Source organism: Leptopilina heterotoma, unplaced genomic scaffold (genome assembly GCF_015476425.1).
Source record: "Leptopilina heterotoma isolate Lh14 unplaced genomic scaffold, ASM1547642v1 Lhet_275, whole genome shotgun sequence".
NCBI lineage: Eukaryota > Metazoa > Arthropoda > Insecta > Hymenoptera > Figitidae > Leptopilina > Leptopilina heterotoma.
In genome coordinates this window covers 2150532-2175382 of record NW_025110983.1, presented here as the reverse complement: position 1 = coordinate 2175382, position 24851 = coordinate 2150532, and the positions used below count along the sequence as shown (strand labels likewise).

General features: G+C 25.0%; 3 protein-coding genes across 3 annotated transcripts; 2 read left to right on the top strand and 1 right to left on the bottom strand.

Annotated features, from left to right (window-relative positions):
• Nucleotides 1-1309: 1309 nt before the first annotated feature.
• LOC122503953 (kelch-like protein 10) lies at nucleotides 1310-7507 on the bottom strand. Its single transcript, XM_043614742.1, has 9 exons — nucleotides 7474-7507; nucleotides 6680-6999; nucleotides 5026-5341; nucleotides 4338-4790; nucleotides 3926-4095; nucleotides 3643-3812; nucleotides 3232-3390; nucleotides 2630-2834; nucleotides 1310-1650 (listed from the first exon to the last, which is right to left on the bottom strand). Exons 2-9 carry the CDS (start codon nucleotides 6904-6906, stop codon nucleotides 1317-1319), a joined length of 2034 nt encoding a protein of 677 aa, XP_043470677.1. The 5' UTR covers nucleotides 6907-6999; nucleotides 7474-7507; the 3' UTR covers nucleotides 1310-1316.
• A 2143-nt stretch (nucleotides 7508-9650) lies between these two features.
• LOC122503952 (mitochondrial basic amino acids transporter) lies at nucleotides 9651-15418 on the top strand. The gene is made up of 5 exons (XM_043614741.1): nucleotides 9651-9885; nucleotides 10877-11629; nucleotides 12049-12176; nucleotides 13775-14136; nucleotides 14268-15418. The coding sequence occupies exons 2-5, from the start codon at nucleotides 11596-11598 to the stop codon at nucleotides 14773-14775; spliced, it is 1032 nt and encodes a 343-aa protein (XP_043470676.1). The 5' UTR covers nucleotides 9651-9885; nucleotides 10877-11595; the 3' UTR covers nucleotides 14776-15418.
• Nucleotides 15419-18079: 2661 nt separating this feature from the next.
• LOC122503999 (protein LSM12 homolog) lies at nucleotides 18080-23928 on the top strand. Its single transcript, XM_043614818.1, has 3 exons — nucleotides 18080-18236; nucleotides 22389-22765; nucleotides 22935-23928. Exons 1-3 carry the CDS (start codon nucleotides 18116-18118, stop codon nucleotides 23037-23039), a joined length of 603 nt encoding a protein of 200 aa, XP_043470753.1. The 5' UTR covers nucleotides 18080-18115; the 3' UTR covers nucleotides 23040-23928.
• The last annotated feature ends 923 nt before the right edge of the window (nucleotides 23929-24851 follow it).

The window sequence follows — 24851 nt, the reverse complement described above, 5'->3', positions numbered from 1 at the left end:
TTGTTATTGTTTCTTGTAATTAATAAATATTAAAATATTATTAAAATAATAAATATTGTTGTTTCAATAATTTTTATTAGTAAATTTTTTTCAATTTTTTTCAGTTCATTGTTTCATTAATTTAATATTAAAATTATTAATTATTATTAGAATTTTATCAAGTATTTATTAAAAAACATTTGATAAATTTAAGTAAATTAAAAAAAAATTCAATAAACAAATAATGAAAAATTTCCAAATTAATTCAAATAAATAAAAATAATTGTCTTTGATTTCGGGCTATTTTTCAAAAATTTTTCTAAATTATAATTTAAATAATAAGTTATTAATTATTAATTTAATTATTAATTAAGTGTTTAATTATAAATTAAATTAATAATTATAAATTAAATTAATAATTATTAATTAAATTATTAATATACAAAAACAATAACTTAAATTTTAATTATTTTTTTGTAACAAAAAAGAAATATTAAATTTGCTGTAATTTTTAATTAACAATTTAATTTAATTTATTTTTGAAGCAAGATAAATTATTTCCATTTTTGTATTAATTTAAATTTTTGAATTTTCAAAAAATTGGTGCAAAAATAATAAAAAGAAATAAAATTTTTTTCATGTAATTATTTTATAATTAAAAAAATTAATTATTTTTTTAAATTCATTATAAAATAATTTTATTTATTTAAAAAGATTTTCAAAAATCATTTTTTAGCAGTAAAAAATATTGTTAATTATCATAATGATTTTATAATTAAAAAAATCATGTTTTTATTCATTAAAATAATTTTTATTTATTTTAAACATTTTTCAAAAATCTTTTTTTTATCAGTAAAAAATTTTGTTAATTAAAATCTGATTCATGTAATTATTTTATAATTAAACAAATTTTGTTTTTTTCTAAATTCATTATCAGTTATATATAAAAAATAAAAAAATTTTTTTCTCAAATATTTTATAATTTTTGGGCTTTTTTAAATTTGTTTTTCAATACAAGCAAAATTCATAATTTTTTTCTTTAAAAAAAAGTATTTTTTTTTTATTAAATTTGGAAAACTTTTAGATTCAAAAATATTGAAAACCATTCCCCCCCCCCCCCCCACTCCCGATCACCAAAAAGAGAGAAAAATTATTTCGAAAATATATAATATATTTATATCAAAAGTATTAAATTTCGCTTTTTGTAGTTACGATTTTTTTTGTCATTTTTTTAAACATTTCTTTTCTTTTTTTTCACTGAATAATAAATACATTAAAAAAAAAAAATTTGAATTTGTCAATATTTTGAAAATTTAACCACAAAGAATAATTTGTTTTTAACGCTGTTGACGTGCATGATTTTGATTATTTTGCGCAGTTTGAAAATTAACGATACTATTAATATTATTATTATTATTAATCATCATATTGTTGTTGTTATTATTATTATTGTTAATGTTGTTGTTATTATTGTTATTGATATTTCCCTGATGTTGTCTTTGTATTTGAAGTTGTTGTACGCGTGTCATTTCAAGAGCGAGTAATTTTTGTCGTTTCTCTTCCATTAATCGTTCACGATGTTTGTGAATATAGTCCTCAACATTTGGTAGACCCATTATTACACATGCCGATAATGCGGAACGATAAATATTCATGTCAGTTGCTTCGTACCTATTGATAATAAAATTAATTATTTTGCTGTAAATTGGGTTTAGAAATCGTTTTTAGTATCTTTAGATTATATAATAAAATGTTGTGCAGCTATATATTGGTTATAGATCTACTGCGCAGGTGTACATTGCATGTAGATTTAGTGCGCAGGTTTATATTGCGTACAGATCTACTGCGCAGGTGTATATATTACTTGTAGATCTACTGCGCAGGTTTATATTGTATATCAATCTACTGCGCAGGTGTATATATTACGTGTAGATCTACTGCGCAGGTGTATATTGCACGTGGATCTATTGCGCAGCAATAAGCCATATATAGACTTACTGTTCAGCTATTAATGACGTACATATTTATTAAGCAACTTTATACTGCATATCGATCTAGAGCATAGCTGTAAATTGCATACAGATCTATTGCGCAGCTATAAATTGTATAAAGATCTACTGCGCAACTCTACACTGCTTATCGATCTAAAGTTTTAGCTGTAAATTGCATACAGATCTTTTGCGCAACTATAAATTTTATAAAGATCTACTGCGCATTAATAGGGCAACAATAGATTATTGCGCATTTATAAAGCAACTGTAGATCTACTGCGCATGTTAGAAATTCCTTAAAGATCTGCTGCGCGTTTATTAAAGCAACTGTAGATTTACTGCGCATGTTAAAAATTCCATTAAGATCTATTGCGCACTTATAAGACAACTGTAGATCTACTGCGCATGATAGAAATCACTTTAAGATCTACTGCGCATTGATAAGCAAACCTGGATCTATTGCGCATGTTAGAAATTCTATTAATGATCTATTGCGCATTTATAAGTAAACCTAGATCTACTGCGCATGTTCAACATTCCAAAAAGATCTGCTGCGCATTTCTAAAGTAACTATAGATCTTCTGCGCATGCTAGAAGTTCCATAAAAATATATTGCTATCAAGAGGATAGAAATTAGTAATTAAATAATAATAATTTACCATTCATTGTGTTTTCCATCGTAACATTCAACGCGAAATATTGTAGTAACACCATTAAATCCACCAATAACAAAAATCATATCGTCAATAACCTCAATTGCAAAATTACTTCGTGGATGATACATATCCGGTATTGGGGTCCAACTATCCGTTTCCGGATTATATTTCTCCCCACTACACATTCTTGAAACTCCATTAAATCCGCCTTTTAAAATGAAATTGATGATCTTAATATAAAAAATCCCAAAAGAACTTAAACCATCGGTCGGTAAAACAGTTATCTTCCTTACCGACAGATGGTAAATATAGAAAGAATGCTTGGTGTCCAAAAGACTAAATTGCCATTTGATTAATTACAATTTTTACACCAAAAGAGAATTAACCATCCGTTGGTAATTTTGTTATCTTCCTTACCGACAGATGGTAACCCTAAAACTAACTCCTATACAAATAGATTACCATCAATCTTTAAAAATAAATATAAATACGAAATTTTTAACCACTGCAAAAATAATAGTTTTCTACTTTATCGATTGTTGGCAATTTGGAAAAACCCTTTAAAATCTTACGAAAAAGAAAGAAAAATGAGGTGATTACATTACCGATAACATAAACATGATTGTGATATGAAATACAGGAAACGCCACTTCTTCGTGATCGAAGTGGTGCAATCATGGTCCATTGATTTGTTTCCGGATCATAGACTTCAGCCGTATTCATACATTCCTGACCATTGAAACCACCAGTAATGTAAATTTTATCTGCGTAAACAGAAAAAGGAACATCGATTAAAAAAGCTTAAAAATTATGACCATCGGTCGGTCTAGTAGGTATTTCTCTTACCAACCAAAGATAACACTTAAAAATGGTAAGCAGTGAAATAAAGTAAAAAAAACTCTATTAAAAAGCTTATTAATATTATGACCATCGGTCGGTAAAGTAGATATTTCTATTACCAACCAACGATAACAATTTTAAAAAATCGTAAACAGTAAAATAAATGTAAAAAAAACCATTTAAAGTCGTAGCACTAGCATCTGATCGTTGATAATACATCGGTGCAATATACGACCACTGATTTCTCTTGTAATTATAACGTTCTGCAGAATTTTGACGATTATAACCATCGTATCCTCCCATTGCGTAAATTACATCCTTTAAAACAGCAACACTTACATAACATCTGCCAAAAAAATTGCGAAAATAATCTTTAAATTCTAGTAATGAAAAATGGTCGGTAAACTAGAAACCGTCACTCTTGTAATTTTTCAATAATTTAAATAGAAAAAATATAACCTTCTTGCGTTCATTGGAGCAACTTCACGCCAAACTTTAGTCACTGCATTAAAACAACGACAACTGTTAAAATAATCAATTCCATCGAAACCACCAATCACGTAAATATTAAAGCCAACGACTGCAGTTCCATGATAGGCGCGTGGACCAGTTGGATCGACTTGATCTACCTAAGAAAAATTAGTATAGAAACAAAACAGTCGATAAAAAAAGTGATATCACTAGTTTACCTACTGATGGTAACCATACCACCGGCCGGTAAAGTAGAACTCTTTTTTTTTTGTATAAGAAGCACTAAATAGACCGAATGATCAATTGAATGAAATTCCTCTACTGCAGCTACTGCTTAATTAGTTACCATCAGTCGGTACTGATGGTAACTAACCATCAGTCGATAAAGTAGATACTCTACCTGAACCCAACGATCAGCTCGCGTATCGTATGTTTCTATGTAATTCGTAGGACTACCACCGCTCCAACCACCAATTGCAAATAAAATTTCATGTGGCACACGTGGTCTTGCAATTTCAGGCGTTGGAACTTCACCATCTCTTTGTGCAATCATTTCCAAATCGTAGAGAAATTTTAATGTCTCAATAATAATTGGCCGACATGCCTCATTACCAGCAACATAAGGATGATCCTTGACATTTTCGAGAAAAAATTGTGTATCAAGTAGACCCAAACGTATATTTTTCATTAAATCAACAATATAACCTTTTCTCTCAATTGGATCGTAATCAATCCAACGTAATACTAATTCCCAAACAATGTCTTCATTTTTCACATTAAGTTCGTCAGCGCCAACTAATGTCCTTAATTCCTCAATTGGTAATGCCAATACTTCTAAACTCTTTTGTGCAATCTATTTTTTTAAACAAAGATATTAAATGTAGATAAAAATAAATTTAAGTTACCATCAGTTGGTAAAGTAGATAATTTTTTACCGACCGTCGGTAACAGTTGCCACCATCAACGAAAATCGTTTTAGTTCCATAAGAAATAAATTTATGAAGAATTAGAGTAAAATTATCGTCAGTCGGTAATATAGGTATCTTCTTTACCGACTGATGGTAATTTAAAAATTATTTTTTAATTACTTGTACAAAGTTTCTCATAACATAACGATATGTGTCGGCCTCTAGTCCACGACAAAAATGCTCCCTAGCAAATCGCAATATTCCAATACAATTTGCAGGTACCAAATTTTCCGTAAGATAATTACAGCATAAATCCAAAACACCAATAATATTTAAATAGTCAGCGGTAATTAATATTTGACAGACATTATCATTATTAATATCCAATGTACGTAGATAGGCGTATTCAAGAAGAAGATTCATTGTGTAACTGCTGACGCCAGGTAGAAGGACATCAGTCTGCTCGTGAGAGTGAAGAGTCGTTGTAAATAGTGCCCTATAATTTTTCGTTATTTTGATGCATATAAACCAAAAAGAAAAATTTTCTTTTCTTTCAATTGTTATAAATAAAAAAATAATTATAAAATATTTCATAAAAAGTAAAATATATTTTTGCACCATCAATCGGAAAATTAGATATTTACTTTACCGACTGATGGTAATGTGCGAAAATTACTTTGGAAAATAATTATGAAAGTATTTATATTCAATAAAAAATAGAGTTTTTTACCAGCAATCGAAAAAGTATATTTTTTCTTTATCGACTGATGGCAATTTCCAGAAATAATTTTCTATTTGCATGCAATTAATTTCTGAGGGTTAACAAACTTTTTTTAAATAGAAAAATAATGATTAAAGTGTTTATATTGTATAGTTTTTACCATCAATCGAAACAATAGGTATTTTCTTTATCGACAGATGGTAATTCATGGAACTTGTATTTGCAGTCGATTAATTTCTGACGGTTGAAAAACTATTTTTTACTTGGAAAATGATGATTAAAGTATTTATTTTTAACAAAACGTAAAGTATGTTAATTAATTTTACCATTAATCGAAATAGTAGATATTTACTTTATCGACTAATGGCAATTTACGGAAAGCTTGGTGGCCAAAAGGCTAAATTGCCATTTCGCTAAACCACAAACAGAAAAACTGTTTTACCGACTGAGTGTTCCGAACCTAACCTCTTACTGTGTAAAATTGTAATTTAGTGAAATGGAAATTTAGCATTTTGGCCACCAAGCGAAATATACTTTCTATATTCTATTCTCTATCAATGGTTTAGCATTTAGTTCACAAAGTTTGAGTTGCGCTGGAGAAGCGGTAAAAATTTGAAAGACCTTTCTACAATGCAAAAGGTAAAGCAAGGCATGAGTAGCAGTGAGACATCTTTTAAAGGTTTTTCTACAATAGAATGTAAAAATTGAAGCTATAAGTGCACACAAGCAGTGAAGAAAGAAGGAAAAAGAAAGAGAAGAAAAAAGTAAGAAAAAGATAGTGATGAAATACGTTCTAAAGGTCTTTCTACAATAAAAAGCGAAACATGAAGAAAGGAGAGAGAAAGTAATAAAACTCGTTCTAAAGGTCTTTCTACAATAAAAAGTAAAAAGCGAAGCATGAAGAAAGAAAGTAATGAAACACGTTCTAAAGGTCTTTCTACAATAAAAAGTAAAAAGCAAGGCATGAAGAAAGGAGAAAGAAGGAGAAAGAGAGTGAGAGAGGTAGCAATGAGCAAAATTTTAAAGGTCTTTCTACAATGCAAATAAAAAAAAAATTATTTCCTAACCAAGAGATTGGTGGACAGTTTGTAAAAAAATACGTTAAATATTTACCTAAAATAGGTACTGCAGGCTGATAAAATTGCTCTGTGAATATGAAAGACTCCACCATCTTCAAGTCGAATGACAGCATCGCAAAGAAGTTTATTTTGTCTTAAATCATAAAGTGATTGCATTGCTTGGGTACTCATGCAGCGCCCTCCATTTTCAATCACCAAACGTTGTGTATTAATGGCGGAATTTTCATCATTTGCACTGTCACTCGATGAATCAACTTCCATAGCAGGAGCCACGGAATTATCACTCCCCAGGTTCCCAAGATGTGCGGCCCTCGCCACGGTTATGGTACGTCGACTCCAGTTTCTTCAATTAATCTAAAAAAATTATTTTCTTAATTTTTATTTCATTACAAATTTCATTTTTTTTTTTTGTTAATTATTTTACTAAGAATTTGATTCTTTATTATAATTTTAGTAGTTTAGTCCTTTCTTTCGTTCTTAGGTTAGAACCTCTTTTTCATAATCGAGTTTCCTATCTATGTTAAAGTGTATAGTTTCTGGACAAATAATTTGATATGCGATAGAAAAGAATGGAGGATACTACTATCCTTTTTCTTCTCATTCGTACTTTTTTGCAATTTAAGGCAAGTGTACAATAAATTTACAAAAATCGTTCGTGAACGTAAATTTAGAAAAGAAATTTTATTTACAATTATGTATAATAAAAACAGTTTACAAAAGAAAAAGAAAGTTATTAATTTAATTAAAAATAAAAATTAAATTCGAAATAAAAAGAAAAAAATTTAAATTAAAACAGGCTTTTAAAGAAAAATTTACAAAATAACAAACCTTGTCACAATTTTTGAAGAAATTTTATCAAAATTTCTTTGGTTTTTGTTCTTTTTCTTGAACGAAAAGAAAATTCTTTTTCACTCGAACCTCAAGTTTTCGAAGGTAAACAAAAAAATTCCAAAAATAGAATTTTCTTGTATTGTTTATACAAAATTGTTTTCTTCTTTTAATAAAATTCAAAATACGTTGTAACTATTGAATTTGGTTTCTTTTTTTTGGTGAAAATTTTGAAATTTATAAAAAATTGTTATTGTTGATGGTAAAAAAAATTAACTTCCAGACAATGACACTGATCTTAGATGTCTGCCATTTTATTTTAAAAACGTTAAACTGTCATAAAAATGCGAGTAACATTTGTTTTTTTTCTCTCTCTCTCTGTCTCTGTATTTTTTTAAACCAAATTCGCAATTTTTATATTTATTTCAATAAAAAATCGCGTTATTCACTAAAATTTTTTGCTTTAGAAAAAAAATTGGTATTCACAAGAATTCCTAGTCGACGAAAAAAAAATAACTCAAAAACAACTAGAAATGTCATTAAAAAAATCAAAGATGGATCCTCACTTATTTTTCGATAAATCGATTTTCTCGATAGAAAAGGCGGGAATTTTTTTTTTAATTTTCCGGAGAAAATTTTTTTAGAAAAGTATTTTAAGAAATATTTACTTTAAATTGTAAAAATAGAAATATTTATATTTTTACAATTTAAAGTAAATATTTTTTAATGTAAAAAAATATTGATAGTTTACAAAATAAATTAAAAAAACAATTTAAATAAATTCATAAACATTAATTAAATGTTAGAGAAATAAATTTAATTTAAAAATTAAAAATAAGTTTAAAAATAATAAATAAATAAAAATATGTTCAAAAATATTAATTAATTAAAAATTAGTTCAAAAATAATAATTAATTAAAAATAACTAAATAAGTAAAGCAAAAAATGAGTAAAAATTTTTTTTTTTCACTAAATATTATTTAATATTTATTTAATATTATTTAATATAATTAATAAAAAAATAAATATATTAATTAATATAAAAATATATTTATTATTTAATTTAGTTCATTAATTTTTTCTTTCAACAATTTTCTTTTATTTCAAAAAATTGTTTTAGAATTGAAAAATTATTTTCTTTTTCCAAAATAATATTATAAATATGTTATATATTTTAAAATGTATGTTTGAAAACAAAAATAAGAAATAAAATATTAAATAATTAAAAATAAGTGGGTAAAGTACAAAAAATCGACTATTTTTCATCGAATGCTTAACGAATTTATGAAATTTACGAAAGGGAATAGCGCAGGCGTCGGAGTGGGGGCAAAGTGAGTGAGAGAGAAGAACCGAAATATCTCTCTCACTCTCATTGCCCCACTTCGACGTCTGCGCTGTTTCCTTTCTTCCTTAGTACTTCTCGTTTAAATTAACTTAATAAATAATTAATATTATTAATTATTATATTAATATTATTAATTATTATATTAATACATAATTATTATAAATAAATATTTATTATTTAATTAGTTATTTAGTCTTTTATTTAACTAAAAAATTTTTTTTCCATTAAAAAATTGTTTTAGCTAGAAAAAAATTTTTTCTTTTCTTAAAAATTGATAAAAATGAAATTAAAAATAGAAAACTAATTCTGAAAATCTGTTTTTCAATAAAAATGCCATTCCACGAAAATAAATATTACATCTATTTATTACGCACAATTAGTTTATAAATATAAAATAAATCGTCCTCCTCAAAACATTGTTTTGATTGACACGGAAATATTCCACATTAATGTAATTAATAAATATTTTCTTATCGTTATATATATGACCCCGCGGTTTGAACTGCAATAAGTTTTAAATTAAATTTTATGCATATATGTTTTGACCAATATTCACCAGAATTTGCATGTATATACAATATATATTTACATTGATAAACATTTGTATTTTATTTATTAACAATGTGTCAATGATAATATTCTTGGCAATAGTGTGTTAATGATTATTTTTTTTTCTCTTAGTTTTTTTTTTTAATCAAAACATTTCAGATAAAGCTTATAATATTTTGAGCTTTGACCTTTTTTGATGTTCAGCAAAACTACGAGATTCAACAGTTTTAGTCTCGTCGTTGTATTTTCAAGAAAGAGACATTTTAGAAATATTTTTCTTTTTATTATAAATAATTATTTAAGAAAAACGTTAGAAATATAAGAAATAAATATAAGAAAAAATATTTAATTTAGAAAAATAATTGTTTAATTGTTTATTTAAAAAAAAAGTTTATAAATAAAGAAATTAAATGCCGAAAAAATAACATAAACAGTATTGTCAGTGAGAGGAGAGTGGAAAATTATTTAAACAAATTATTTTAAAATGTGTTAAAATGTGAAAAAAAACAGTCGAGCAGGTATGTTAATAATTTTCATATTTCTTTTTGCAATTTTGTTAAGAATTTTTTTTGTTCGTTTCCATTTATTTATATTCATTTGTTTATAATAATTATTCATTTATTTATAATTATTTATTTTTATTTACTTACATTTATTCAATTAATTAATTTTTTTATTCAATTAATGTATACTATATAAATTTATTGTTTTTCCATTTATAGTTTATTTATGTTATTGACGTATTTATTTAACAATTTGTTTATTTAATTTATTAATAATTTTTCGCTTACAATTTATTTATGAATTTTTTACTGATTTGTTTATTTAATATTTATTAATATTTATTTGCTAACATTTATATTTATTTACAGCCGTTCATTTCATTTATTTATATTTATTTGTTTATAATAATTATTCATTTATTTATAATAATTTATTTTTATTTACTTACATTTATTCAATTAATTAATTTTTTTATTCAATTTATTGTTAATTTATTGTATTATTATTAATTTATTGTTTTTCTATTTATAGTTTATTTATATTATTTATGTATTTATTTATTAATTTGTTTATTTAATTTTACTTGCTTGCTTTATAAATTTATTTACTAATTTATTTATTTAATTTATTAATAGGTATTTGTTTGCTAACTTTTATTTACATTTATTTAATTCATTTGTATTTATTTATAGTCTATTATTTAGTTGAATTATTTTTACTTGCTTACATTTATTTATCATTTTTTTATTTAATTTATTTATAATTATTTACTTACATTTCTTTATAAATTTATTTACTCAAATTTTTTATACTTAATTATGAATATTTATTTGCTTAATAATAAATTAAATTAAAATAACTAAATAAAATAAAATTAAACTAATATAACAAATTAATTAATTAATAATAATTATTATTTTTTAACAAATTATTATTAATTTATTAATTTAAAATAATAATTAGGTTTTAAATTAACTTTATTCGTCGTTATTCTTATCTTTACAGAAAATAGAAGAGAGTGGAAATTTTCAACATAAACAATTAATAAATTGAAAGAAGAAAAACAGTTTTTAATTTTTTTTTTAACTTAAAAAAAAATAATTTAAATTAAAAACTAGAATAGAATTGGTACATCTTTCATGGAGTCCGTGCTTGTGATTGGTGCTTCGAGAGCTTATGAAATATCTCATTTGCTTTTTTGCAAGAAAAATTTAAAAATCACAACAATTTTTGTAACTGAAAGTAAACACGCAGAAAAACAATTTTGGTCATTTAATAATTCCGTTTGGTTAACGGCATTTGGTTAAACAAAAAATAGTAATAAATAATAAAACATGCCACGTAATCGTTTATTATTGTTGTTATTATTATTATTGTAAAAAAGAAAATTTTAGTTACGTAAATTTTAATATTAAAAATTAAAAATCAATGTCACTTGCGTCAGTCAAACAAAGTGTTTGATTCAATTTTTTTCTCTCTCTATTTTTTTTTTTTTTTTTGATGAAAATTATAATATTAACAAATTTTCTTCAATTGCTTCGATAAATGTTTTTCATGAATTTAGTAAATATTTGGTTAAATCAATTAAAACTTTTGTGGATTATTGAAGTTGGAAAAAGCTTTCTTTTTATTCAATCGAAATTTTTGTTTTTATTTTAAATATTTTTGACCATATTTTTGTTTTAAAAAATTCACTTTTCTTGAAATAAACAAAAGGAGAAAAAATGGCTCTCGATTTTCTGGCTGGATGCCTTGGAGGTAATTATTTAGTTAATTATTATTTAATAATTAATATTTATTAACTATTTATTAATCTGCTGCTGCTGCTATCGACCGTTATCGTCAGAAATCGTCAGAATTATTTATTTTGATTACTTGCAAGAAAATCGACACGAGATGCATGAGCGAACCTAACGTTTTGTTGACAAACTAAAATTCCCATTGGTAAGAAAAGGAGAGAATATTTCCATGTTCGTTCATCGAATAAAGCAGAGAGAGAGAGAGAGAGCGGATCTATAGAATTTATATTCTATGGAGATAGAGAGTGGCGGGATGATGGCGATAAGTTAGCAAAGGCAGAGGTTTAATAATTTAATTTAGTTTATTAATAATTAATAGTTCATAAATTTTAGTTTAATTTCATAATAAATAGACTGGCTATTAAAATTATGTTTCAGGTTGTGCAGGAATTTTAGTTGGATATCCACTCGACACTGTAAAAGTCCATATACAAACGCAAGATCACAATAATCCAAAATACAAAGGCACTTGGCATTGCTTTCGTTCACTTATGGCCAAGGATTCAGTAAATAAAATTTGTATACTTGTTTAATTTTTTTTTTTGCAATTTTTATCAAAATGCTTTTTATTTATTCAACTATTTAATATTGTTAATTACTTTTTATTTCTATTAATTTTATTTATTATCTTTGATTAAATTTGCCAAGAAAATCATTTGTACACTCAGATGCTTTAATACTGTCCTTCCGGTTTGACGGCGTTTTAAAAAGTCGTGACACATCTATAAAAATGTTGTTAGTTCGTGACGTATGAGTTAATGACAAAGCCAAAGTAGAATATCGTAACTCTTCTATCAAAATGTTGTTAGTTCGTGACGTATGAGTTGATGACATTTAAAAGGCCAAAGCAGAATGTCCAACGTTTGAAAGGGAGTAGATAAGAATGGAAAAAATATGATGTGCGAAGACTAGTTGTTTCAAAAGTGTAATGTATCATTGGACAAAGAATTTAAGATAATAGAATAAAAGTTGAAACGTGTGAATAAAAAAGATGATGAAAGGGACAGAGAAATTGAGAAAATTGGGGAGAATGCAGAGAATGTGGATAAAGTGGGAGTTAGAGTGGATAAAAGAAAAGGAAGACTTGTAGAGGAAAATGTATGAATTGAAAGAACGTTTAATGGAAAATGAAGAGAAGGTTAAGGGAAGTGAGAATGTGTCTATGCAGGTGAAAATGAAGAAATTATCGAGGCGAGTGGATGTCATGGAAAGAGATAAAAAAAAGAACGTTGTGATCTGGGCTATGAATATAAGTGCAATAGAGGGTAAACAAGAAGTAGAAAAAGTATTTGCGTTGGTAAGGGCAGTGTAAAGGCGCTTGCACACTTCCAAATTTTTAGACGAGCAGCGAATTTTCACGACCTTGAAATGCACATTACTAAATATGATTGGCTCTGACAAAAGTACATTTTCTCGCAGCTTTTTGTAGAGCCAATCATATTTAGTAATGTGAGTTTCAAGGCCATGAAAATTCGCTGCTCGCCCAAAATTTTGGAAGTGTGCAAGCGCTTTTAGTGTTAAAATGGTACAACCAATGAAAAAGCAGAATTCTGTTGGAATTATTGACACGAACTATAAAGAATATAGAAAGTAGGCAAAACGCGTCAAATTAGTGTCTTTCTTGAGAGAAGAGAAGTACCAAAATTATGGTTGGTGGAGTTGGGTATTGAGGAGGAGAAAAAGGTTGTGATGAGGCTGAAAACGAGGTTGGAAGGAAGTGTGATAAGAATTGATGAAAACAGAACGTGGAGAGAAAGAAGAATTATATGGCTGTTGAAAGAGAAAGCATGGAATGAATAAATAATGGAAGAGTGGTACGATTGGGTAAAGAATGTACTTAGATCAATTTTTATTAGGTTAGGGTATTTTCGGAAAGGTTAATAAAGAAGCGTATCTGCGTATAGGTCAAGTATTTTTTTACAAGTAGTTATAAGGCGGTTATGTATTTAGTTTCTTTGGTTTTATTAAACCATTGTATTTGGATCCTCGAACCTTGATTAATGCAGGGGGAGTAAATAAATTATCTACACTATTATTACTAACCAGTATAAGCAAAAATATAAAAATATCAGTAAAAGAAGTGGCAACATAACTATTTTTCCAGATACATGGACTGTATAGAGGAATGTCCTCGCCAATGGCGGGCGTTGCGGCTGTGAATGCAATTGTTTTTGGCGTCTATGGAACAACTCATAGAACATTTGCCGAATCGGAACATCTGGGCATTTACTTTTTAGCTGGTGCTTCAGCTGGAATGGCACAGACTCCAGTTTGTAGTCCCATTGAATTGGCAAAGACTCGTTTACAATTGCAAAATTCTGACAATCGTTCAGGACCACTGAAGTGTCTCAAAGATATTTACAAACGTGAGGGTTCGAGGGGACTTTTTAATGGACTGGGAATTACACTCGTTCGTGAGATTCCTAGCTATGGGATTTATTTTCTCACATACGAAGCGCTGACGAGGTAAGAAGTACTAAACTGGCAGTAGTATAATCTACCCTTTTGGACCAAATATTCCAAATTACAATGACCAATCCCATGGAACGTAAACCCAAAATTCCAAAAAAAATTTACGAACCCAATTTTCATTTAAGATCGTCATCCCCAAATGGAATCTCAACATGGTACATGCTACTGGCCGGTGGATTGGCCGGTACAGCTTCTTGGGTATTCACCTATCCAGTGGACGTGGTAAAGTCCAGAATTCAAGCAGACACAGTTGGCAAGTACAACGGTGCATTGGATTGTTTAGAAAAGTCCATTAAATCAGAAGGTGTCACATCACTGTTTCGCGGTTTAAATTCAACAATTATTCGTGCATTCCCCACAAATGCGGTGACATTTACAATTGTCACGTGGACATTAAAATTATTTAGTAAGGAACCAAAAGTTGACGAAATCACCAATAAAAATTGCGTCGTGTCATCTTCAACACCTGTTAAGGAGACATTTATCAAGGAATGGAATTCAATTTTAAATAATATTGCGATGCATCAATTGGACATATCAAGATCATATTACACATCAATGTCATCGTCATCATCCATTTATTTCAGGACAATTGGAAAGGAGTTTGTTAATCAGGATTGTCAGGAGGAGTAATTTAATTTTTGTTATAATTCGGCCTAAGGGGCATGATAACTCCAAAACCAACGGAGAATATACTTGAGAACTTAGTTTGCGAACGTGCTGCATGAGAGAGAGAAGGATATAAATATATCTCTATCCTTTTCTATCTCATGCGTCACGTTCGGGACTTAAGGGGTATGACACAATGAATAACATTACCGCAGAATAAGTTCGCGAACATTAACTATGAGATAGAAAAGGACAAATATATATCTGTCCTTTTCTATCTCATAGTTAATGTTCGCGAACTTATTCTGCGTCGGCCTTTATGTTGGGTTAAAGATTGTGGACTTATAATTTTTTTTCATTGACACGTATATAATGAACTGTCAAAAAAAAAATGCGCGCGCAATAATTTTCAGTTTTTACCCAATTGCGTCTCAATTTTCCACTTTCCCCTCACTATGAAGACAAACAAATAACAATGAAGAAAATACTACATATTTTGTTTTTTAATGCATTAATTGTTATGCACTTTGAAGAAAAGTACTAAACTAAACATAGATATTTATAATAGAAATTTAAAGCTTATGTTTATAAAAGTTGAAAGTTTTAAAGGCCAACGCACAATAGTTTCGCGAAAGTCGTTCGAGAACGAAAAGCATAAACTAGAAAAGGAGAGAAAAATATATTTGTCCCTTTCTGTCTTATGCATCTCGTTCGCGAAGCCATTATGCGTTGGCCTTAAGAAAAAAAGATTTTCTAATGATTCTATCATGGCGACAGCAATGTATGAGACAGAAAAGAATGGAGACCCCAGTATAGCACATAATATTACAGCAATATTGAGAACACTGCCTTAACATTACCAATATTGCCTCAATGTTGCTGGAATGTTCCCAACATTACGTGCTACTGGGGGATATCTCATATCCTTTTCTGTCTTATTCAATTCTTATTAACGAAAATCGAATAATTTTTAAATTAATTAATAATTATTAGGTATAATAATTAATAAATATTATTATAAATAAAAATTTGACGTTAACGATCACTCTGATTCAAAATTTTTTATCGTTAACCTCAAATTTTTATTTATAATTAAGACTACCGAGTGATAAAGTCAGAAAATTAAATTAATAAATTGTAATTTTTAACATAAAAACAATTGATGTAATATGTAAACAATTCATCGAATAATTATTAATTATTTTAAAGTAATTAAAAAATTAATATTATAATGTCACGAGTAATGTTAATTTTGATTTAAATAATAATAATAATAATAATAATAATAATAACAATATTAATAGTTATAATAATAATGTCAGAAAAGTTATAAAAATGATAAAAATAATAAATAATAATAATAATAATAATAATAATAATAATAATAATAATAAATAATATATAATAATAATAATAATAGTAAATAAAAATATTACAATAATGGCGATGAAATATGTTAAAAAGAAATAAAATTAATTAACAATAATAAGACTACTATTGAATGATTAATTACCTACTTTATTCTTTTTTTATTTGAAAATTTGCACAAAAAATCTGCTAATAGTTAAAATAAAAAAATAATTAACTCAAAAATTTTAATAAAATTTTTTGAAACAATTGAAAATTTCAAAAAAATTTTAAAAATCTTTCGCAAAAATTCAATTATTTTTAAAACTATAATAAAATTTTTCACAGGAATTCAATTATATAAAAAAAATGTAATAAAATTCGATGCCAAGAATTCAATTATTTATTCTAATGCAATTTTAATAACTTTAATAAGGTTCTCGAAAAAATTAAATATGTATTCTTAAAAATTGTAATAGAATTCTTTAAAATAATTAATTTATTACCAAAAAATAATTTGAATACAATTCAAAAATAAAATTTTTCATTACAATAATTCAAAAACACTATTGTTTTAAGAAATTAAAACAAAATTTTTTGAAAAAATTTAATTAATTTCAAAAAAAATTAAAAAATTAGTTTGTTTTTAATAAATTCAAAGAAGTCAAACAAATTTAATTATATTCGAAAAATTTGATAAAATTCTTTAAAAGAATTTAATATTTTTTAACAATATTTTTAAATAACTTTGATAATAAAATTATTAATTACAAATTTTTAACAAAATCGATTATTTAAAATAAATTCTAAAAACAATTCTTTAAAACAATTCAAATATCATTACAAAAGTTTTAAGGAAATGTTTTTGGGAATTTAATTATTTTTAAGAATTTTGATAAAATTCTTATTCAATTTCAATAATCAATTATTTTATTAATTATTTATTTTTGTATTTATTTTTCTTTATTTATTTCCAAATGAATTCTTGTGGAACTTTTTAATAAAAATTGATTTGAAAATAAATTAAAGTTACAAGTTTTAGATTATAATTGAATATTAAAAATGCGTTATAATATAAATTTTTAGAAATAGAATTATAAAAAATTTTAATTAAATTTTTTTGAATAATAGTAAAATTCTCGTTAAAATTGAAAATAGGTATTTATTTAAATTTCGAATTAATTAGAAATTTTATCAAATTTAATTGAAATAGATTTTATATTTAAAAAAAAATTATTTTTTTTAATTTTAAGAATTATTTTTTAAAAATAATTGAATTTTTGAAGAATTCTAACTAAAAATTTGAAAAATAAAAAAAAATTTAATTTTTCTATAGCTACTTTTTTACCACGTTTTTCAGTCCTAGAGATATTTTTTATTTTTTTTTTTATTTAAAATTTGTTTATAATTATTTATTTATTATTAATCATATAGTAAAATAGAAATTTTCTGTCGTTTTTTAACCTTTTTTTTAATTATTTTTTTATTGTTAGAAAAAAAATTAAAAATCTCGAAAAGGGTTCCTGAGAACCCCCAAAAAATATTTCTAACTACGTACCTGTATATGTAGAGTAAAAATTAAATAATTTCATTATTATGTAAGTTTAATTATTTGATTCAATAATTTTACTGAAATTTTACCCTTTTTTCGTAAAAAATACGTTTTTTAATATAATTTTGTTAATTAAATAATTTTTTTATTTATTCTATAAAAGTAAATAAATGAAATTTTCTATTTTTGGCAATAAATCTGCAGTTTTTTTCTTTTATTAATTTAATATCGAATTTATATCGTAATTTCGGTTAATAATCTTTTGCCGGCAGAAAAATTGTTTAAAGAGTAGAAAAAAGGAACAAAATAAAAAGAGAAGAGAGGAAAATTGCGGGTAAAAATATATTGTAAACACACGTGGAAAATTTAAATATTCCCGCGCAAAAACTCAAATAGATGATACAAGTGTGAGAGCCCCTTGTCTCACTTGCACACACATTGTCACTATTTTCTCTGCAGTGAAAAATGGCCGGCGTCAACGACTGGTTCAGCATCGGTAGTACGGTGGCATGTAAAACGTGTTACAATAAGGATATCGAAGGCGAAGTGCTTGCATTCGATCCACAAACAAAAATGCTCATTCTAAGTATCCTTTTTAATGAAAAAATTTTTCGTCAATTAACATTTTCATGCATACACACCCATGTCCTTCAATCAACACTTTCCCATCACTTCATTCATCATCATTTTCAAAATGTAAATAACTCATTTATAAACTTTCATTTCAATCAAATTAAACAAAACATTCATTAATTCCCCCATTATTTTATATTCAGTATTTCGCAATAATGAACTTGAATTTTTTTTTCACTTCCTTTGAAATGATTGTGAATTTTATCGCTGTGAGTAAAAGATTTTTGTCAGGTTAAGTTTCGTCATCCGTAATATAATAGTTGTGTTAAAAGGGAATCATTTTCGTTCATCACTCAACGCTTTCCCTTTTAATAGGGGAAAATTTTCCTAAACATTCTCCATTCAATTTTCTATTGTTATTTTTATCTTTTGATTTCTCGTCAATAATTTTAGCTGAGAATTTGAGGGTTTTTTTTGGAGGTTAGGTGTGTCAATGTTGTTCTTGTCAGTTGTGTATAAATATATATTCTTTATTGAATTCTTATTATATTGTCTTTTGTTTCATATTGTTCTTCATTTTATTTTTTTGTTCGAATTTTATTGTTCGGCTTTTTGGAATTTTTCATTTGTTGATTTTTTTCAATCATTTCGTTTTCTCATTGTTTCGAAGTGAAATATTTTTAGAATGAGTAAGTAACTTATTGGAAAAATAAAAGTTCAGTGACTGATGGATTTTTTTTGCCTTTCGTTCTTTTATAATTCGATGGTTTTTTGACCTCTGGCAATAAAATTTATATTTATTTTTTTTTAATTGAATTTTTGACTGCTTATGATTCCGATATGATTATAAAAAAACAAAAAAGAATTTCTATTGATAGATTTTCATTCCGATATGATTTTAAAAAAATTAATTTCTGTTGATAGATTTTAATTCCGATATGATTCTAAAAAATAATTTTTATAAAATTCATTGCGAAATTCAATTATTTTCATGAATAACATTATTCATCGGTAGAATTCAATTATTTAAAAATTAATAAAATTCTTTCCACAAATTCAATTATATTCAAAAATTAAAAAAAATTCTGGTAACCAAAATTCTTGTAACTATTTCAATTATCTTTATAAATATCAAAATTCTTCACTGAAATTCAATTATATTCAGGAATTTTATTAAAATTCATTGCAAAAATCAAAAATTATTTTCATAAATAACAATAGTCATCAGAAGAATTCAATTATTTTAAAAATTAATAAAATTCTTCGTAGAAATTAAATTATTTAAAATAAATCTCAAAAAAAAAATTGTCAAAATTTCAATTATCTTTATAAATAAATAGCAAAATTTGTCAACAAAATTCAATTATATTCAGGAATTTTAATAAAATTCATTGCAAAATTCAAATATTTTTATAAATAACAATATTCATCAAAAGAATTGAATTATTTTAAAAATTAATAAAATTCTTCCCACAAATTCAATTATTTTCAAAAATTAAAAACAAAAATCTCCTTACTATTTCAATTATTTTTATAAATATTTATCAAAAGTCTTCGCCAAAATTCAATTATATTCAAGAATTCTAATAAAATTTTTTCGAAAAAAATCAATTGTTTTTAAACTTTTATAAAATTCTTTGCAAGAATTCAATTATTTTCATAAATAAGAAGACTCATTGCAGAATTTCAATTATTTTTAATGCAGTTTTATTCGAATTCCACAAAAAAAATAATTATTCTCAAAAATGTTATTAAAATTCGTAGGAAGAATTCATTTATTTTAAAAATTAATAACATTCCTCGCTGAAATTCAATTATTTAAAAAAAATTGTCATCAACATTTCAATTATCTTTATAATTAAATAGCAAAATTCTTCCACAAAATTCAATTTCTTTAGGAATTTTAATAAAAATTCATTTCAAATTCAATTATTTTCGTAAATAATAGTATTCATCACAAGAATTAAATTATTTTTAAAAATTTTAATAAAATTCAAGGCAAAATTTCAATTATTTAAAAAATTCTCTTTATTTAATGATTTTCAATATTCTACTATTTTAATAAAATTTCCAAAAAAAAAAAATTCAATTGTTTAAAAACAATTTTTTCAAAATTCTTCACGAATATTCAATTATTTCCCAAAAAAGAAGATTTTTACAGGAATTCAATTATTAAAAATAGAATTTGCATAAATTTTTTCGAAAAAAATCAATTGTTTTGAAACTTTTTTTTTTACAAAATTCTTCGCAATAATTTAATTATTTTCATAAATAAGAACTCTCATTGCATAATTTCATTTATTTTTAATGCAGTTTTAATCAAATTCCTCAAAAAAATAATTATTCTTAAAATTCGTAGAAAGAATTCAATTATTTACAAAAATTTTAATAAAATTCCTGGCAAATTTTCAATTATTTTAAAAAAATTTTCTTCAATGATTTTCAATATTTTACTATTTTAATAAAATTTCCAAAAAGAATTCAATTTATTAAACAAAACTTTTTATAAAATTTTACACAAAAATTAAATTATTTAAAAAAAAAATGTCACATTTTATCGAAATTCCTCGAAAAATGTAATTATTCTTTAAAAATTTATTAAAATTCGTCAAAAGAATTCAATTATTTGTTAAAAATTTTACTCAAACATTTAATTATTTTCATAGGTAATAAAAATTTTACAGTAATTCAATTATTTACAAATGTTTTTAAAAATTTCTTTGTAATATTTCAATTATTTTCATAAATAATAAACATTTTACATGAATTCAATTATTCACCAATTTTTTTTTTATAAATTTCTTCGCAATAATTCAATTATTTTCATAAATAATAAAATATTTATCAAGGATTCAATTACTTTCATAAATAATAAAACTCATCGTGAAATTTCAATTATTTTTAATTCAATTTTAATTGAATTCCTCGAAAAATGTAATTATTCTTAAAAATTTTATTAAAATTCGTCGAAAGAATTCAATTATTTTAAAAATATGTTGATAAAATTAAGAATTCAATTTTAATTCTATTATTCAATAAATTATCTATGTTTGTATTTAAATAATTGAATTCTCGTGATTTTTCTAATAAAAATTGATTTAAAAATTAATTGCAGATAAAGTTTCAGATAATAATTGAATTTTGGAGAAGTTACTAATAATTACAATTTTTCAAAATAATTGAATGTGTAACTTAAGTTCTAAATCTGAATTTTTCATACATTTAATTAAAAATTCTATGAAACTAATTTTTTTCAAAAACCTTATTCGAAATATTTTTAAATTATTTCAAGTTTTTATTTTCTAATGTAATATTTAATTGAAGAATTTACCGAATAATCGAAAATTTCACGTAAAATTAAATTGCAAACAAATGGAATTTAAAAATTCTCAAAAAATAACTTTTTCGGAAATATTAAAAATAATTGATATAAAGACAAATTTTATTTAAAAATTATAGAAAATAAAAATTGAATTGAAATGATGAAAATAATTTATTTTTAAGAAGTTACTGTAAGAATATTCTTTTAATATAAAAAATAATTATTTTATCACTCGAAACGTTTATAATAATATTCTTATAAGTTGTTAAATTTCAAATAGGTTTGAATTTACTTATTTATTTATTAAAATAAATCCTAGTCTCATATTTAAAATTTTTGAAAATCTTAATTTATATGGAAAAATAATAATTAAATATTTATTTAAAAATGAAGTTATAGATGTTTTCGAATAATTTTCCAATTACAGAAATTCGTAAATAAATGTAATAGAACATTTTTTTTGAGTATTTAATAATTTTTAGAGTGAATAAAAAAAAAGATGGACAAAAAAGTTTCCCATTCAGAAGCCTAATTGCAAAGGAATTTATTTTCGTAAATTTAATTTTTAAACTCTTAAAGGGTTTTACCTTAAATTGCCTGAAATTGAAAAAAAAGAAATTTTAAACTTCGTTGGAAGGAAATCCTACTAATTTGTTTTTTTTTACAAAAGAAAATGATAGAAAGTCGAATATTTTATAACTCATTTAATTTGTATTCTCCTGGTTTATAAATATATAAAATTTTTATTTTTTTTCTTAATGTTATAATTTTAAATGTTAAAAAATTTTTAATAATTTGAAATGTTAAAAAATATAATTTCCTTAATTGAATGAAAACTTACAGAATGCCCATCGTCGAGTAATCGGGCATCGTTAAATGATGTGCATATAGTAAATTTATCGAAAGTGTCGGACGTACATGTTAAACGTGAAGTAAGTCCGACAATGAGTGAACCACCACAAAGTTTGAATTTAAATAGGCTAAATACACGTGTACGTAATCAGATTGAGGAGAAAAAAAGGATGGTCAAGGCTCTGCAGGCCGGAGTATCACCCGAGGGCCAAAGGCTTTTTATTGCAATTTCAAAAACCATCAACGATATTGTTTGGAAGGGACAGAATATTGTCGTTTTTAATACCGTCACCATTTATCCGCCATATAAAGTCGACAATGTTTACAGTAAAGTCGATGATCAAGCCTATATTCACGTTAAAAAAGTTGTAAGTATTTTTTACCCCCTTTTTTCTTCAATTTCAAAAAAATTCAAAATTAAAATTTAAAAAAAAAAATTAAAATTTATTTAATTAAAAATTTTTATTTTATCTTAAAAGCATTGATTTCTTTCAATATCAACATTTTCTTCGAAATTTTACCATAATTTTTCCTTAGGTCGAGAAACATATGAAGGACATGGCAGCGGTGGATGTTCCACAACCGGAACAACAGCAACAACAACAACAGGAACAGGCGCAAAAAGGAGGCAACGCCCAATAAGAAAAAAAAAACAAAACAATGTTGTTACGCTGAAAAAGTTGGAGTTTAATGGAAAAAGGAAAACACACGCTGGCAAACTTTTTCAGCGAATTCGAAATCTTGTCAAAACAAGACAACAAAATTTTTATTAACTTTAGCGCGAGAAGAAAAACAGATTTATAAATGCGAAAATAATCCAAGCCTAAAAAAAAGGGGGGAAAAAAAGAGAAAGTGTGTGAGTGAGTGAAGAAAATAATTTGATCTCAAAAATCGGGACTTTAAAAAAAATTCGAATGAATTGTCAATCGGGAAATTCGATACAAAAAAAAGTTCGTTCTCTAAAAAAAAAGAAAATTAATTCTCCAATCAATTGTATTTACAAAAGAAATTTTACAAAGAAAAAAAATTAATTTTAGACAAAAGATTAAATTTCAAAAAGATAAAAAGTTATCAAAATTGTAAAAAATCATCAAATGAAGACAAAAAGAGAAACGAATCTAATTTCGCAATGGGGAGGGATAAAGAGAGAATTAGACAAATCTGAAAGCGCTTGACTGCCAGCAAAGAATTAAAAAAAAAATTAGCGAAAATGCTTTTTTGCAGATAGGAAAAAAAGAAAGAAAAAAAACCACTGAATTGTTTTTTTTGCCTCTATTTTCAGTGGTTTTACGTCACAGTTTTTTTTTGTGTGGAAACAACAAAGTTTCCACTAGGTTTTTTTTTCTTTTTTTTTTTTAATTTTATTGTTACGAGGTGAAAAGAAAAAAAAATAAGACAAAGATTCGTGAGTTCGGGGGGATGAAAAAAAGGCCAATCCGTATGAAACGGTTTTTAAAGAAATTTTGATTTTTATTAAATTTTGCAAATCTCTGTCTATTTGTAAAGACTGAAAATTTATTTTTTGAAAAGAGGACTAAAACTCTCGCTTTGCCTTTCTTTTACTTGCGAGAATAAATTAAAAAGTCCCGATTAATTTTTTTTTTAAAGCAAGACTCAAAATTCCTCTTTTTTTATTTATGTTCTATTTTTTTAAAAGGGGAATTTCTCATTGTGTTCGTTGAATTTTTTTTTAATGTAAAATAGAAAGAAAAAACCGTGTCCGCGAATCAATTTTGTCTTTTTTTTTTTTATAAATCACGTTTTCGAAATTTGCAAAAATACACTTGGAGTTTATTAAGAAGAAAAAATTAAAGAAACCCTCGTGATACGTGGCGATTTCACGAATATTAAAATAATTGAAAGGGGGATGAGAAAAAAAAATTGTCAAGAAAATTAAAACGTGAAAAAAATAAAATAACTAAAGAACAAATTTTTTAATTCGAGAGAAAACGTTTTGAGTCGCCGGACAATTTTTCTTTTTCTTTTAAACAAAAAAAAAAAAAAAACAAAAAAAAAAATAGGTAAAGGAATGTTAAGCAAAATAAAAGAAAATTGTGTACCGAGATTTTTTTTTCTTGATGATGATGAGAAGTGAAGTCGCTTCGTGTTTATCACGAGAGACTTATGAAAAAGAAAAAAGAGAGAAAGAGCGTGAGAGTGAAAGAAAGAAAGAAATAGATAGATAGAAAAAAAAGAAAAAGAGAGAGAGCGAGAGAGAGAAAGAGTGGGAGAAAAAGTTAAAAAAAAAAGTACATCAAAAGACAGAATAAATGTAATATAAATTCCATAATCGTTACAACGATTTTTGTTTTTATTTTAATATAACATTTTTAATTTCTTTTTATCTATTTTACAGGTTCAAAATATTTAATGAAGAGAATTTGGAGAGATTTTAAAAAAAAGTGATTTTTGATTTCGTTTTGATTTGAAGGAAGACTAGAAATGAATTTTCAT